Source organism: Acanthaster planci, linkage group LG02 (genome assembly GCF_054643075.1).
Source record: "Acanthaster planci isolate LZ-2023a linkage group LG02, COTS_SCS, whole genome shotgun sequence".
Lineage (NCBI taxonomy): Eukaryota > Metazoa > Echinodermata > Asteroidea > Valvatida > Acanthasteridae > Acanthaster > Acanthaster planci.
In genome coordinates, this window is record NC_141778.1 from 18300967 (window position 1) to 18317321 (window position 16355).

Below are 16355 nucleotides of genomic sequence, written 5' to 3' on the forward strand. Positions count from 1 at the left end.
GAAGAGAGACGACTATATACAGAAAACACTGTCAACGGCAGCATTAATCGGGTTTCAGGGCTGTGGGGGACGGGATTCTAACTCAGGAAAACATCGATTTTTGTTTTGACCGGCTTTGCACGCACAGGTCAAATTGCAAGCTAGAATGTAGACTAGCATTCTCACTAACATCGCTTGAAACTCTCCTTGTGGAATTTTTATTTTCACCTCAGGCTGAAATGGTTTCCCGAAATTTGTTTTCAAATTCAAAACCAAAACATATTCAGCATGTGGTACTGACTGAAATTTCTCTCAGTTGGTCATGCCACAAACGCCCTGTAAGTTAACAGTGGTGTCACGTTTCACCTTTTCTTATTATTTTCCTTCGCACATCGTTTAGTAGGTTGGACCCCAGATCGAAATTAATGCATAGGCCCCCTTTGGACGTGGAACGGGGGAAGCAGGCACGGTCACGTCTATAAATAAAACTAAAAGGGTGATATTTACAGCCATTTTCTTTACTGTGTACTGACCTCATAAGCGTGACGGGTCGTTGAGAATATCATAAATGCGTCAATTCACTGTAAAACGTGCTTTGGTTCACTTCTTTTTTCCATCGGCAGATCAAGGAGGCAACGAGGGGTAGGCCTGTCCCCTCCACAAAGAGAAAGTTTTTCAGAAATAATGAGATAAATTTCCGACTAATTTGTTTCCGTTCCAATAAAATATAGAAAGTTCCAAATGCATCCTCACTTTTCAGAAAGGTCATAAAAGATTACAGACAGAAATGTTCAAATTTTATGGCGTCCAACAATTACTTTGCCCTCCCCCTCTCTCTCTCTCCGCAGATTCGCCGTCTCTGCTCGGTAACCACTGACCTCTGATTGCCTAGGACTGAAGGGTTTTGTCAACGGCAGAAATATTCCACGGATGACTCGCATGTCCAATAATCGTAAGCCGGGATAAGAGCTTTGAATTTAAAAAAAATGGCAAGACATGGTAATCAACATTCAATGCTTTTTTTTTAACGTAAATATAACATTTTATCTTTAAAATGCCTGATTTGTTTTTGTCTTCGTTGCTGAAACGCGCCATTTTTTCTCATCCTGCTTTTGGCATGTACATCATCGCTCACTGCGTCAGGCGCACAGGCACAGAGATGCAGTCGGAGACGTGTTCTATTATGTGTTCTCCACGTTAAAGACAGGAAAACCAATTCTGCTGAATCCCCTAGGCATTGCAGGTCCTAATCTGGGAGGCAATGCTGCCAGACACTCCGATTGCCCACTTGATTGGATTCTGGAAAGGGCGCCTCGCTATCGTTTGGGCCGGTATGCGGCCAAAGTCCCATTAGTGCGAAGTTTTCACGTTCTTCAAAGTGCATTTTCATGAAGGTTTTTAGATTTAATTTACCCCAAGAATGACCCAGTAGCACATGTGCTAGATCTGGCCACTGTAATTTGATTGCTGAGCCGCGGCATAGTCAACAAATGCATTGCCCAAGGCTGTTTCTAATGACACTCCTGTAATATGTGGCAAGTATTCAAACCGTAAGGAGGCTTTGCATGACATTTGGAGAAGGATGGCCGCCAATAGGATCGTATTCGAGTGTTTCACGTCTACCACTTTGTTTCAGTCGTTCCAACCGTCTTTTGAGGGCGCTCAGAAGGGCTTATAGACCTCTTCACTAATAAATTCATAATTATACATGCATGCGCATAAATAGCCTTGGCGGCAAGAAGTGTGAGCGGGCCATTGAAAATGAACAGGGGTGCGACTTCGATGATCATTTTCTCTCAGGTTTTCTGACTTTGTTCATTTTTTCTTCAGAAAATCCCGTTAAATCGCTTTCGCTATTAGTTTCTACCTTAAGTGGAATTTTTAGTGCTCTGTAAAAAGATTTTAAAATCGTACCTTTTCCTCAGAAAACCTGAGAGAAAATGATCATCGAAGTCGCACCTGTAAATTTTCAATGGCCCGCTCAAACTTCTTGCCGCCGAGGCCATTTGTGCGCATGTGTGCATAATTATGAATTTATTGGCGAAGAGGTCTATAGCCTTCACAAAATTTTGTAAAGGAAGTCCAAGTGTCGGAGGGCTTTGTGGGTAAATTCCTCTACGCCGGTTTAATTAATGCACGTACATTCTGTCACGCAAACATGTCGACCTGTGTCGATTCTGTGCAACCATGGTGCAACTGAGAATTCAAAAATGCAGCTCAAAATAAGCCAATCCACTCAGTCACGTATAAGGCCGTGTCAACGAGCAAATTCACTTCTAGCAACCTGGAGCTGGGTATTATGTTGGAAAACCATGGTTTTGCCAGTGCGTCCGCGTATTAGCGTTGGAGCGTTGGGCCGACTTTAACCCAACACAGTTTGTCCGGATCGATTTCCGGTATAACACCCATGTACTGCTCTGCTCTCGCTGAGTAGTTACCGGTACTTTGCGAAGTGGTTATTCTGTTTGCACTTCTCTCAGGAAAAACTTGAACAGGCGAGTCGAAAAGGAGAGACCACTAAAAATCTCTCGGTAGAGATAAAGGAGAATTGCGAGAGAAGCGTACCGAATACCGAGAGTTCTGCTGATATCGAATTACAAGAAATGCGAAGCAAAGCTGATCCGAACATTGATTTTCACCACCTATCATTTAGGGGTACGATTTCTTAAAATTACACGACGTTCTGCAGTATTTTCATTCGGTATGACCTTTCAAGGCTCACAAGAACGAATAATTCTAATGCCGGCCACACACAAAAAAGCCACGAGCAGAAATTGAAGCCCAAGTTTGAGAAACGGCTGTGCAATTATGGCAATTATGGCGTAAAGGGATACAGCTCCAAACGCCGTACCTCCACGTAAGTTCGTATGCGCTACATTGCTTAACACTGTTGTATTTGTAACCGCATAGTGGACGGACAACATCCCGAGGTGGCCAGGAACACTGCAAACCAATACTTGCAAATGACAGGCCGTTTTTTCCCTGAGAATTGGTAGTTATCCCCCCCCCCATCCGTTGGTTTCAATGCAGCGCAGCATCCCCGTGCTTTGGGCCTTGCTCAACTTAACGAAGACATTGAGACATTGGCACTCTGTATTTAAATTGGTAGACTTGCACTGTTGACAAGAAACTAATCAAGGTTTTGCTTCTCGGAGTTAGGTAAGATCATTGTGCCTGTACGTGCATGTATTAGTCGCCTCAAATGTTCTCGAAAGAGGCCACTTCAGAGGGCTTACCCCGCAATTTGTGCAGACTTTGCACAGTATATGTAAAGGAGACTAGACAAGAGGCCAATAAGGCCTGGACCAAATTACCCGACTGTGGTTCGAATAAACATCTGCACCTATGAATGCCGCCAGTTAGCGTCTTCATCCATTTTCCATTGACTTGTGTCTTCATTCTAGCCGTAGCCAAGTGATAGAGCCTGAAAATAAAAGGTCTCGCAGCGAGCTTCTGGAACCCTTGCGCGGTCTGCCTGTGGGGATTTTACATTGGGCCGTCCTGTCACGTTCGATAATTTTTGAAAGAATAATTCTTAATTGAAACCACCCCATGAAATACTCATGTTGGAATTTGGGGTTTGTCTTCCTCAAGTAATATTTTGGAAAAGTCACCTGGAGATGGGTAAAAAACGAATTTTATTAACGACCTTTCACGTACGACGATATCGTACCAAGGTCTCCTTGTTCATGCACGTTTGTTTTCATTCGCCGTGCTTTCTTGAAAACGAGGTGGTACAACCTTGCAAAGATTTACCAACCTACAGTCGATGGGTTCCAGATTCTGTTTAGTTGACATCACGCAGTTGTTGTTAGCAAAAGTTAGATAAAATATCAGAATCTCTCGTTGAAATAAAATATTGCTTTAAGTTTATTACCTTATACAGTATAAAAGTGTGAAAATGTTTTCATTTTTTTCGGCTTTTACCGACAGACTACCATAAAAATTCAAACCGTAAATGTTCATCTGTGAACGAGACTGCTGCATTGCACTGTTCTTCATTTTTGGGAAGTGATGGGTCAATTTTTGGCAGGATCTTTCTCTTTTAGGTCAGGTGATTTTTCAGTTTCTATAAATTGATATGCTAGCAAATATTTTTAAAAGCCCCATTTTTGAGTTGGATCTTTCAAAGAATTAACTGAACCCCCCAAAAAATACAAATTCTAGTATCTTTGTACGTTATTTTTCATATCCAAAGGTTCTAGAAGCGCGCCATCAGAGGTCAACTTTCAGGCTCTATTTGGACGCGGTCTAAGGTATCGCGTGAGCGCTAATTTACAGCCAGTGTTTCATGACCTTTACAACATGAGCCCAACGGTAGCATTCACTCGTCGCGTACACGTTTTCCGTATCCTGACCTCAGAGAGTCAAGTTCAGTCTGCTAGGTAGGCCTCTTTGCGTTTTATGTATGCTTAGCGCAACACTAAACTCAAGGCTATTTTTGTCTAAATCTAAGTGAAGACGCAGCCAGAATACATGCAGCGTACATGACGTTTGGCAATATTTTCTTCACCTATAATTTTTATGCATTTAGAAACGCTCAAACCGTTTAATGTACAAGAAAGAACTTATGTTTATGCCCAGTTGAAATATCTCCTTCACTTCCATGGACAAAGTCACTTGTAATTTCCTGAGACACCTTGATGTAAAAAAACAACCCTCTAAACGCACTGTATGTGACGGGATAGCCTCCAGCACAAGAATTGTAATCAAAACTTCAACCAAATGTTGACGGCTGCCCGTGCAGTGATTGCTTTTTGACAAAACATCCACCTGCCTGGATTGTGTAATTAATTGACAACCCAATTTGGTCACATCATCAGCATAATCTTCCATATCACCACATGAGGCCATTTAATCTCGTTTGCTTCACCATCATAATTCTGACTGCAGCAAGCTCAGCTGGCAAAGGACGACAAAATTATTAATTTTGTTAATGGGTACCAGCTCTGCTGGTCCTACTCCAGCACTAATATATACAAATCCTCTATCATGTAAGCTTGACATATAAACGGGGTTTTAGTTTCATTATTTTCAAAACAAAAAAAATCAGTCGTATGACTTTTTAAATATATTTCCTGGTATTTTTTTGGGGGGGGGGTGTTTTGGGGAACCACTAAGGATCGGCCTAAAAGGTCCAGGCCTGTGCCTGTCCACTAAGAAAAAAATTATAGGCCCTATTGAATAAAAACCAAGTTTTTGTCTTTTTGATAAATTTCCTGCTTCTTCATATCAACATATTACTAGACCCAAATAGTGAAAACACGTCTATTTTATTGTAAATGTACGGTTTGGGCTGATGTGCTTACACGTGACTTGTTGAGGGTCCGATCAGACATAAGAGGGCGCAATTCCTTCCGCCAAACTTGAAGAGATTTGAAGCCGTCCTTTCTGCGTGAAGCGGTAGATGGCGCTACATAAAGTGTTAGGTGGTCAAATGATGGCCACCAGGTGCGCGCAAATGGTCTAAGCCTTAAAATATTTGAACTGTGGCTGCTAAGTGCATGGTATAATCAAAAGGAAATTTCACATAACAGTATCTCATAGGCCTAATTTAATATTGATCATTTGTCATTTTAACAGGATCAAACTTATTTTTTTTATATGTCGCAAATGAAATACAACATGAAGAGTATATTTCGCAAATGAGATAATCGCTGTTTTAGTCCTCTGAATTCCACCTTCTTGTGATTGCCGCCAGCCAGATTCGACGAGGTTTTATTCAGTTAAAAAAAACTGAAAGAGTCAGATGAGTGGAAATAACGTTCAGGTACCTCAGTTCATTTTGTATTTAAGTACTTAGTGGACAAAGTACTCAATTTTTGAATGGCGTACATTTCATTTTGGAATTAAACCGTTCATATTTTTCCATGTTCCTTTAAATCTGAAATTATTTTGTGAATAATTGGTTTCGGTAGACTGATTGACGTCTGACAGACAGAATATTGAGTTTCCCCTTCAGGGTTTTGTGTGAATTTGTTTTCTGTTTATCTTTGTCTGTTCGGCAGTTTTGTTATATTTCTTCAAATTTCAAAGAGTTCAATTCAGAATGGCACCTTGGAAAGTCATCGCGATAGCGAACCACTGTGGAAGTAGATTGCAATAAAACTTGGGGATAACTCTCTCCAATGAAAGTCTGAAGAGCGCCTTCTAGCGGAGAGAATTTTTTTATTTGCCAAGTGAATTTCAACACGTGTCTTTATCTGTGGGCAAACCGTAGAAACCTAAAACGGGCCGGACATAACCTTAATCATGGAGGCAGAAACCATGCCAATTGATGAGAACATTCTTGTGATTAAATGTAATGCACACCAGTCAATTGAATCACCTTCGACAGTAATGAGTTTAAATTATGAGACTTTCTGTATTAATGACAGTCACGGCCGCCTACCGTCCTCACTCTCTTCAGTTGCACCGTCCTGGCCTTGTCCTGTGCGGGGAATAGTCTTTGTTGGGATTCGCTTCCACCATGGTAGACGTTGTGACGAGTGCAAGTGTTGGATTGTTTCTGGCGTAATCTATTTTCGATATATCCGCAGCAGATAAACCCTCTGACGTCATTCGAGTTTCATCACTTTGTGGAAAGACCTGCTTTCGGGTTGTCCATTGGTGTTGGACCTATATGGTCTATCCGTACTTTTCCAATACGGCTTCGTCGACAAGGTATCGTATGCAGCAATGCTAGAGTAGAAGTGACAATTCCTTCATTAGAGTCGGTGCAAAGGCAGTGTTGTCCATAAGAGGGAGAACACTGACAAACTGCAGTATCTAGTCTGTTTAAATCAGTACTCAGTTTTCTACACTTGACGTGTAGTGCACTCTTTGAGAATCACGGTCCTGAAGACAGGCTCGTGCTACCGCCGTGAAATCTCCATTAATGGATCGATATGGATGACATGCAGGCATCATCTCTTCAACCAAAAATAACCTTAGGGAATTCCCTGCGAACTGCTGAGTTTCTGGAAGTTCACTTACGTCTGCCGCGCGGTTTGTGCGTCGAAGGACTGGTTGTGTCCTCGACTGGGATATAACCAGTTAACTGCTCGCGACGTGAACGAGGAAAACATCTGTGGATAGCCACACACTTAAGTAGAGTGGACGTTGACACAAGTGGCCGCGCGGCATGAGGTTGTAACGCGAGGTCCACGACCGGCTTAAGGTGGCGCCAACGCAGGACCAGATGATAACTGCCGAGACGGTTCTTGACGATGAAGAAACAATTTGTTGCTGTTACAAAATTGTAATGCGAGACGAATATGATAATTTGAGGTTCCTGTTGAAACTTGGCACAAGTTGGTAGATTGAATACAGTCCCGTAAATGAGATGACGACCAGTTCATAACTTGATTCATTTTATGTGAATTCATTTGCTCCTTCCTTACATGCAATTTTACATACAATAATTGAGCAAAATGACGTCAACCTTTAAAAATTCTACAACTAAGAAAACGTCAATGCCCAATTTTCCCATCTAGAATGTTTTGTAATTTTCGACACACTTATCTGCTCATTATTGTCTGTTTTCTGCACTTCCTAGCTCGTAATCCTTAACCACTTCCAGCCAACCCGCCAAGGAAGAGTTAGTAGAAGCCACTCCCATATCGCCCTGATATCACGAGGAAAGCCCAGATCTATTTGTAATGGCTTTGGAAATGGCATGAATTCACCGTGCGTAATGCACATGTCACAGGACTAATCCCGTCTCATCGGTCAACGATGCGCTAACAGCCCCATCTTGGATGTTGGAACAACACGTGAGACCCTTTACACCCGCTATCCCAGTGCAGTGCGAGTAGGAGAAAGAATCCGATTCAGTGCTATACATGCACACAGACTTGAAGTCTGTCATCAGCGGATATCTTTACATTAGCCCTTCGTTTACAACTGCCACGCAACCTCCACTGAAAGAAAAATGCGGCCACGTGGTACTAAACACGACTCGCTTTATCGTTTACGGTTACATCTGTGATACGCATTGGGTGTTCGTCTTCCGCTTGTGAGTTATGATTGCTGTGGAAATAAGGGAAAGAGGGAAGTTAATATGTCAGAACTGAATGATACGTTGGATGCTATACACTTTATAGACGCACGAACACAATCAATTTGCTTGACAATGGAAGTCACATATAACTTAACCAATGAGGTGAATGCACAATGGTTCCTGGGCACATATGCCTACAGCTGGTCTGATACCCTAGTCCACACTATCATCCTTCCCTTCATTCTTAGTATTGGGCTCCTGGGAAACGTGGCCTTTTTGATTGTGGTATTACGGATCGAGTGGATGCGAACCATCACCAACTGCTACCTGGTGAACCTGGCTGTGGCTGACATGACCTTCCTGGTCGTCTCGATTGGGGAAAAGCTTCACCAGTACACGCGGACCCCCTTCGTCTACGACGACTTGCCCAAGGGCCCCACCGGCTGCATTCTGGTCCCCTTCACCAAAGACCTCTGCTTCTTCTCTTCCCTCTTCTTGGTGACCTGCATCTCGGCGGAGCGATTCAACGCGGCCTGCCGGCCCCTGAAGCAGCGGCAGAGCAAAGGGGCTAAGCTGAGGGCACGGACGGCCAGGCTAGCCACTGGGGCTTGGGTCTTGTCCCTTGCCATGGCAAGTCTCCGAGTCTCTGCGTCCTGCTGCCGGTACAGAGTCTATTGCCTCCTGTGGCCAGACAATGACGCTTACCTGGATTACCCAGGAGTCGTCGGTGAGTGTCGGCCGGCCGCGGAGTGGATTGCCATCGTTGCCAAGAGCATCCAGCTCGTTCTCTTCGTGCTAGCTATGGCAGTCAACACCGCATTTTACGTCAAGATCACCCGCGCCGTGCAGTGCACCTCAGCCCGTCCACACGCTCGCCGGGTGCCCTCCACCGGCAGATCCTCCATCGAGGGAAAGATAACCCGTATGGTGGTGGCCACGGGGGTCGTGTTCTTCCTCTGTCTAGCTCCCTACGAGCTCTTGTCGGCACTGGTGATGATCCTTCCCACCTTCGACGGTAACATAGTGTCGGCCATGCAGGTTTGCCGCATGCTGGTGCATCTCAACTCGGCAATCAATCCTTTCATCTACAACGTGGCTAATCCTCGCTACAGGAGGGCCTTCCGAGTGGTGTTCACATGCAGCCGAGCCGGTCGGACCAGAGAATTTTCTCAAAATACAAAGGACGTGCCTACCAGGCCCCCAAACGCCAATACTTCAGATAGGAGTACTTTCCTCAAGCAGAAAAGCCACCGTGGTCAATCGACGCAAGGTTTTTGCTCAACCAACTTGTAAAAACTGCCCCTCATGGTGCTAGCCACGCCCTTTGGGATGTGGCTAGCACCATGAGAAACCAAATGATGAAATAATGAAACCAAAAAATGGTTTCATTAAAATTGTACATTTGGTATTTTCTGAGCGATCTCTTTTAGCGTTGTACCACCACTGATCTTGTGACTCGAGTAGAGTTTTCTGATGATGGAATCGAGTCGACTAGGTACTGACCTCTTGACTTGAGTCGAGTGAGCCACCTTAAGGAAGCTTCAATCGACTGGAGTTTTATGACAAGGGACTTGAATTGAGTCATTGCTAGCAGTGACTCAAGTTGAGTCGAGTAATCCGTTGGGGCTCGAGTCAGGCCGAGTCGCCAAAATTTGTTGTTTACGTGTTTGTGCATAAGCAGCCTTGTTAAGAAGAGGAAATTGCAGCCGAAAAGACGTTTTTTTAGGGGTATACCTTAAAACTTTAATTCAACAAATGATTTAATGATTATTCACAAAGAGATGTTGCCTACCGTACTTTCCAGTGGCTTTAAAACAAGAACACTCTCCCAAAAGCATTGCTCATATTTCTTATGCTAGCTGTTCACACGAATAGGGTTGGTATTACATACTAATCATATGAAGTATGTTTTATTTTTAATCCACAGATCTCCAGCTTGTAAAGCGTTATACGTGTTGTTTGGATTTAAGTACATGTAATCTTGAAGGAGGTGTTTGTTTTCTAGATAAATTGATTGTTTAGTTGTACATAATTTCAATATTTAATTGCCTCTTTCAGTTAGTTTTCTGAATCAGCGACACATTGGTCTGATGATTAACAGTACACATATCGTATCAGTTTGATTGTATTGTGTGTATATATTTTGTGGCATGTTTCACCCAAGAAATCGCTTTTCAAACAAAATCAGGAAAAGGTTAAATATCTTAAAAATAAAAATTAGTATTCTTTTAGTCGCAAATTTAAAGTTTTTTTCCTTGTTCCTTTTTAGTTTAAGTTGCCCGATAGTATAAATTTATTACTGAAATCCTATGTTACTATTAAATGTTGGTGTCGACATCTGTTTGCATTTTTTTGTCGAAGATCAGTTTTGAAAATCAAAATGAAACTGCCCTTTGATGCTCTTCTAAAGACAAGGAAAAGTTGCGAAAATAAATCCCCCCAGATTTAAATCAAGCCAATAGCCTTGGGTAAAACTCCGGGTGATTTAGGGAGAAAAGTGGGTTAATGGACGGAGTTGACACTTAGATATAAAGCAAAAAAAAAAACCAGAGCAGAATATCTGAACTCCAACCTGGGAAACAGCCTATAGGGCTTGCAGTGCGCAGAACAACCTGGAGCTTACAGCTAGGTACTTATGCCGTTATGAAAGAAACCGAATCTTGTCATTGTAGGCGTATCTGAGAATGTAGCCCTTGGCTTGAAAAGAAGGCAATAGCAAAAAAATTGTCTCCTGTCACCACTTACCCACATTTTCTGACAGTGATAAAGTACGGTGCCATTTTGTGCCAGTAGTATATATGTTTTAACAACAATCCCATCGTCATCGCTTGTTTTTGTTTTGTCGTCATTCGGCTATGTCTCGTTGTACCATTTCGGCAAAATTCCGCTCTGATGCCGACGGGGTTAACTGGCAATAAATGGAGGGGGTTGTAATAGTTGTCACACTGCCCCCATATGTGTGTTCTCTCATGGACAATTGTGAAGTGTATGAAATCTAACTGTAGTCAGTTACACCAGCCGAACATGTTAACGTGGCTATTATGTATTTCTTCGCTCGTTCTTGAAGGGGGGGGCTAAAACGTGCGCCCTCTTCCGGTTTCTACCCTCTTATTTATTTCAGAATACGGGCTCGTTTACCTAAAAATTTCTTCCTTCTTTGCCGCCTTTCTCTTCATCCATGTCTTGCTTGTTCGACTTACCAACGCATGCATATACTGAAGTGATAGCTTCAAATTTTAAACCCTTTTTTTTTTACTTTTGTTGCATACTCAGTATTTCCTGCTGTTAATGTTTCGGAATATAACCGAATTTAAACCCTCGGGTTACTCTCACTTACAGAGATCCTGAAGCGACGTCCAAGTTGTTAAGATCCTGACAAATTCCGGCATTCTGAAATAGAATGGAACAGGCTGGCCCCCGTATGTAATGGCTTTCTCTGCACTCCCTGTCAATCAGCCTTTCCAAAGGAAAAACAGATAGGTCCTTGCTAAGCTGCTGTTATTGTCTACATGCTTTTCGGCCTCAATCAATAATGTATGTAGCAAGAGCCCATCTCAATTTATATTTCAGCCTGCCGGCATTGGCAATTATTATCACTTCGCTTTTTCAACTGCGTCATCCCATCTGCGGTCAGTTATTTTGTTTTTCTGGCTCCTACATACTTTCTTTATATTTTGGTCACGATGTGTAATATTTCTCATAATTGCCCTCTAGTCTGGCTGTAAATGTATCGTTCAAACTTTTCCAATTAATTGTGGATCTGTGGTGTTTGCCTGTAAATCTCAATAAATTACAGTGCTGACTTGTCATTCGATTCGAGGCTGAGCACTGTCTCATATTTATCCCTTGAGTGTTGCTCCTGGTGCTTCTGATTTACAGTTTGGTACATTATCTCGTTCACACGCGTATGCAGAGCTAGGTCCACAGTACGACCCGTGTCCGTTGCTAGTAACAGTCTAAATGCTTGCCTCACGCCGCCAAAGTCCCGCGAGATTTAAGAGGGTAATTGAAAACAGTGCTGATCCTACCCCGACTCGATTGCAACTCGGAGACGTGCCGTGAATGCGCGTTTTCGTAAGCTTGGTTCCTTGTTTTGTTCAGTTTCAAACTTGCCATACTAAGATACTGTGTGTTCGTTGTAAATGACACAAGGCTTTTCAACTCGCCACAAAAACATCCCAAGCACGTTTCAACTCGTCTGTATTTTGTTTCCATACATTTTTATATCTTAGCCCACAGCAACGCACGGATGTACTCGTTGTGTCTGATCATACAGTTCAAAATCATACTTTATTTCAAAGTGGGCAGCTTTTTGCCTTTGACTAAGTATTTATTTTTAATCTCTCAGTATAAATTATTAATACGTTCCTTAAAAGGCACGCATTACTCATAGCCTTAAAAATTTCTCTCTTTCTCTCTTCAGTCAACCTTTCGAAAGAAATGACATTTTAACGACACGTGACACGCGATCTGACCTTTACATTAAAGGATTCCAACCAGACTGAGCAGAGATAGCAATTAGCCGATGGTTGGTCATGATAATGAAGAGAATGATCGAGAAGATGTTGATGACCTCTTGCATGCAGTGATTGACCTCTGGTGCAACAATAAAGTTACTTTGTTTATTTGGCTTGTTTTTGTTTTGTCTTGCTTTGGGTTTTTGGGGGGTTGTCTTTCTTTCTTTCTTTTGCTAAATTCTCTATAACACACACTATCTGATACATTGCAATATCAGTTGAACCATTGCAAAGAAAATTTCACCGTAACCATGAACTGTTGACTACTTTTCAAAGCTGGATCAATTTTCAGATTCGTTGACCCTGTCACAACTGCACTCACACTCATGATGATATGAAGACTGCGAACTTAATGTAGGCCTATGTGAAGAACGTACGGCACTTTCAGTAATTTTTATTCTTGTACATGTACTGTAGAAAAATTGACACAACACCGCCTGTGTGCATTTTGATAAAAGACAGATCAAATAGAATAGAATTCAAAAGAATAAGAACAAAGTAATAATTCCTGATTGGAGTGCATGTTCCCCTTGACCCCGCACCTTTATTAACACAATTGTTAGGAAATAAAATTGTGCATGCGGTACATTACTGGAGCCAAATGCTAGTCTGTCTCTTTGCCTGCAGTGCATGTTTTATAAATATTGACACAGAGTCGAGTACATGGAAAATCAATAGCCTCACCCTCGCCCAGTTTCATACCCAGGCTTAGTACTATCCGCCACCTCCCCGGGCCGTGGGAGCTACGACACCGAGCTACCGATGAGCAGGTGCAGCAGCTGGCCCATTCAAGGAGGGAACAAAACAGACTTTCGCCCGGAAAATGGGACAGGATTTACTGGAAAATATTCGACTGACTGGCTAAAACGATTCATTGTAGTGATTTTTGTTTTTCGTGGTTTCGCTCCTGGAAATTTGCGCTGCCAGATGCCTTGTCGATTAGCTTGCTGGATTACTGACTGCTTATGTCATGCATGAAAGATGATGATTAAAATAACACACTGGACGACATGAAAACGAAAATTTGTCACGAAATTTGTCTGGGATCATTTAAAAGCAACCTTGTAACTATGTGCAGAATAAAACCACGAGAGGATATCAGATGTCATGTAAATAACATTCGACAAGTAACTATCATCTATACTCAGAATTGTTATAACCAAAACCGATCAAAGTAAATTGTACAAACATCCAAAGCTACTTTTTCCTGAAAAATTGTAATACTACATACATTGCTATTTTAAAAGGTTAAATGATAATTCATGGAAGAAATGAAATTGGTATTATTAGATCAGATGAAATTTCAAGCAAGAGGCGCTGGCTTGCATTGTTTACTCATCTTATGGCGAAATTTCTTTGAAACAGAACAGACTGCTGTTTTTCCATCACAACACCGAAGTAGGCCTATACGTTTTGTAGGGGTGATCGGGGTTGGTTAATGGATATGGGCGCAAGGTAATTCTTACGTGCAGGTCAATCATCTCCAAAGACCAAAGAGCCGCGGAGAGCAACCGTCGTAAATTGATTTCAAATACGTGCGGACTCGCTACGGCGCTCGACCATTTGACGGTTGGAAAAATCATGTTTGCGTGGCTAATTTGCAGCACTGCTGTAGTGATAGGAAAATTATGCAAATTCACTCCCGGTTACCATTTTACCACTCCTGTTATATTTGTCTCAAGCTTCTCATGCATCCAACAAATTCAATTTTCTAAAAGGTCCGCTAACCTTGAAACCGTACCCTCACCTTGATTTTTGATGAATAATGTGGTGGAAAATTCTACGATGGAGCAAGCAAATATCATAATATCATAATATTGTCCCTAATATGATACCCCATTATTCCCGCGAGTAGGTATTGCTTCTAAAGTCAAGGGGATACCCCGGGCAAGTGACGATCATGAAGGCAGACTGACAGGAGAGGCATGTTGATGCTTTCGGTTGTGCGTATGCCAGTGGCCATTATTCGTGCATGTTCTTCTTCGCGTTGACCCGCTTTAGAGAGAGGGACTATATTATATGGCCTATTGGGTGTCTCTAATCAATATTCTAATAACCTGCTTTCATAAGAACAGAACTTGTGTAACTAAAAATTATTAATCAAGTCATCTTTCAAATATTTCACGATAGCTGTTCGAGTATTGCCCAAAACTGATCCCTACATACCATTTAAACTGGTCGTAATGACATAGGACCTATATACGCCTCCACCCGGTGGTGCAGAATAGGTTAAATTTAAAAAAGAAATATAAATCTAGGAACTGGTGAGCATTGTTTCTCTTTAGTGTCCCTACTTCCAGCTGCAGCGAAGGGTTGTTGCCTTATTTTTCTTGAAAAAACGGCTATCCATTGATTTTGTACATGTAATAACTGCATACCACAGTGAACTCAAATGTGTAGAGAGCCAATTTTTAAATTTTGAATTTCAAAAAAATGCATCGTTAAAAGGTTGTGTAGCAAGCAGTGGGATACATTTACTACTTCGCACTGCAAGTGCCCTTGGCAATTCCACACGAGTACGGTAATTGAGTATCTTGTTGGATTATCGCGTACATCGCTCGCCGCCTCTATGCGAGTATTAATGATTTAACCTGGAGACACAAATGAGTTGACGTCTAGTAAACTGTAGGGAGCAGATGCAATTATAGGACGAGAGCTCACGGAAATACCTCGGAGATATGGGATGGACCTGGTACCCTTTCTGCCCGTACCGCTGCACGTTCTATCATTTTCTGCAAGCCTGTTTGTTAAAACATATAGTGTTCCACACTGACTTGACAGAGAAACGGCTTTTCCGAGTTGTAATGAATGTAATTACCTTTTCAGGCCATTATGTAATTACGTTTGGTATGACATTGTTTCAAAATTGCAGCGGATGATCGCAAATGAACAAAGGGCTAGCAATTTCTCTGTCAAAGTTGTAATTGGCGAATTATCTAGTACAATGCCAGTCGGAGGTACTCTGCACAGTTAATTACCAATAACTGGCTTTTACCTATCCTATTCTTTATAAGTACATAGGTTCCGTTCGTCGCGCAAGTAATTAACACAGAGCATTATCAAGCTTAACAGTGGTCTGGTGTATTAAAGCTACTCTCATAGCCATGAGAGAGCCCAGAGATGCATTGGGATATTTTGTGTTTTTTTCCAAGAGTAATTATCATCTGCGTTTCTCTTGATTTGTGATTTGTCCATTTTAAGACAAAAAGGAAAAAAAAAATTTACAATGACTTGGCAGTAAGTTTTAATTTAAAATTATTTAAGCAACATGCATTAGAAATGTTAGCCTACATAGCCCTATCATCTGCTTAAAATAAAAATCTATTACGGTTCACGGACTGTAAGTTATTCGGAAAAAATGAGGCACGTATTGCATTAAATAACTCTGTTTGCCGTCGCTCGAATTTAATTTAACATGCATTTGATGTCGATCATATAACAAATGTCTACCCGCACATTTTGTATTGGTATTAAACGTTGAGAAATCGGTTTTTTTTTTAAATTGAAAAACAGCTTATTTACACAACCATATCTTTTCTTTTATTAGCATCGCTATATAAGGAGCAGGAACACCGTGTCATTAAGGTATACCTGCGTATTATGCGTATGCGTAAAATGCGTATGTAAAATGTCCCTTCGTAATGTCATAAGTGAACTATAAATGGTTGGCCAACGTTTGTAAGACTAGTATTCCGTTAATGCAACTGTTTTACAAACCAAGGCAAAAATTTGACATTAAATTTCCTTCAGTGACCCATATCACCATATGGAGTTCAAAAGTGAGCTTGCCCGTATACCTACAGGCAGACGATCTTCTTTGATTTGTATTACCCCATCCCGAGTTCCTGGTAGCTTTTAAAATGTAGCAAAATGACAAA

At 41.7% G+C, this 16355-nt stretch overlaps 1 protein-coding gene and 1 long non-coding RNA gene across 8 annotated transcripts in view; both read left to right on the top strand.

Annotated features, from left to right (window-relative positions):
• Positions 1-16355, top strand: part of LOC110983827 (uncharacterized) — a 118183-nt gene that overhangs the window by 51117 nt on the left and 50711 nt on the right. For all 7 annotated transcript variants that reach the window (XR_015424325.1, XR_015424327.1, XR_015424326.1 and 4 more), the window contains one exon: positions 828-931. This is a non-coding gene — a long non-coding RNA (uncharacterized LOC110983827). The remainder of the gene's footprint in view (positions 1-827; positions 932-16355) is intronic.
• LOC110983826 (neuropeptides B/W receptor type 1-like) lies at positions 6144-11774 on the top strand. Its single transcript, XM_087133635.1, has one exon. It carries the CDS (start codon positions 8021-8023, stop codon positions 9251-9253), a length of 1233 nt encoding a protein of 410 aa, XP_086989761.1. The 5' UTR covers positions 6144-8020; the 3' UTR covers positions 9254-11774.

What these genes read in the sequence shown, in the direction of transcription:
- LOC110983826 (XM_087133635.1), top strand. Translation starts at nt 8,021, where the DNA reads ATGTCAGAACTGAATGATACGTTGGATGCTATACACTTTATAGACGCA.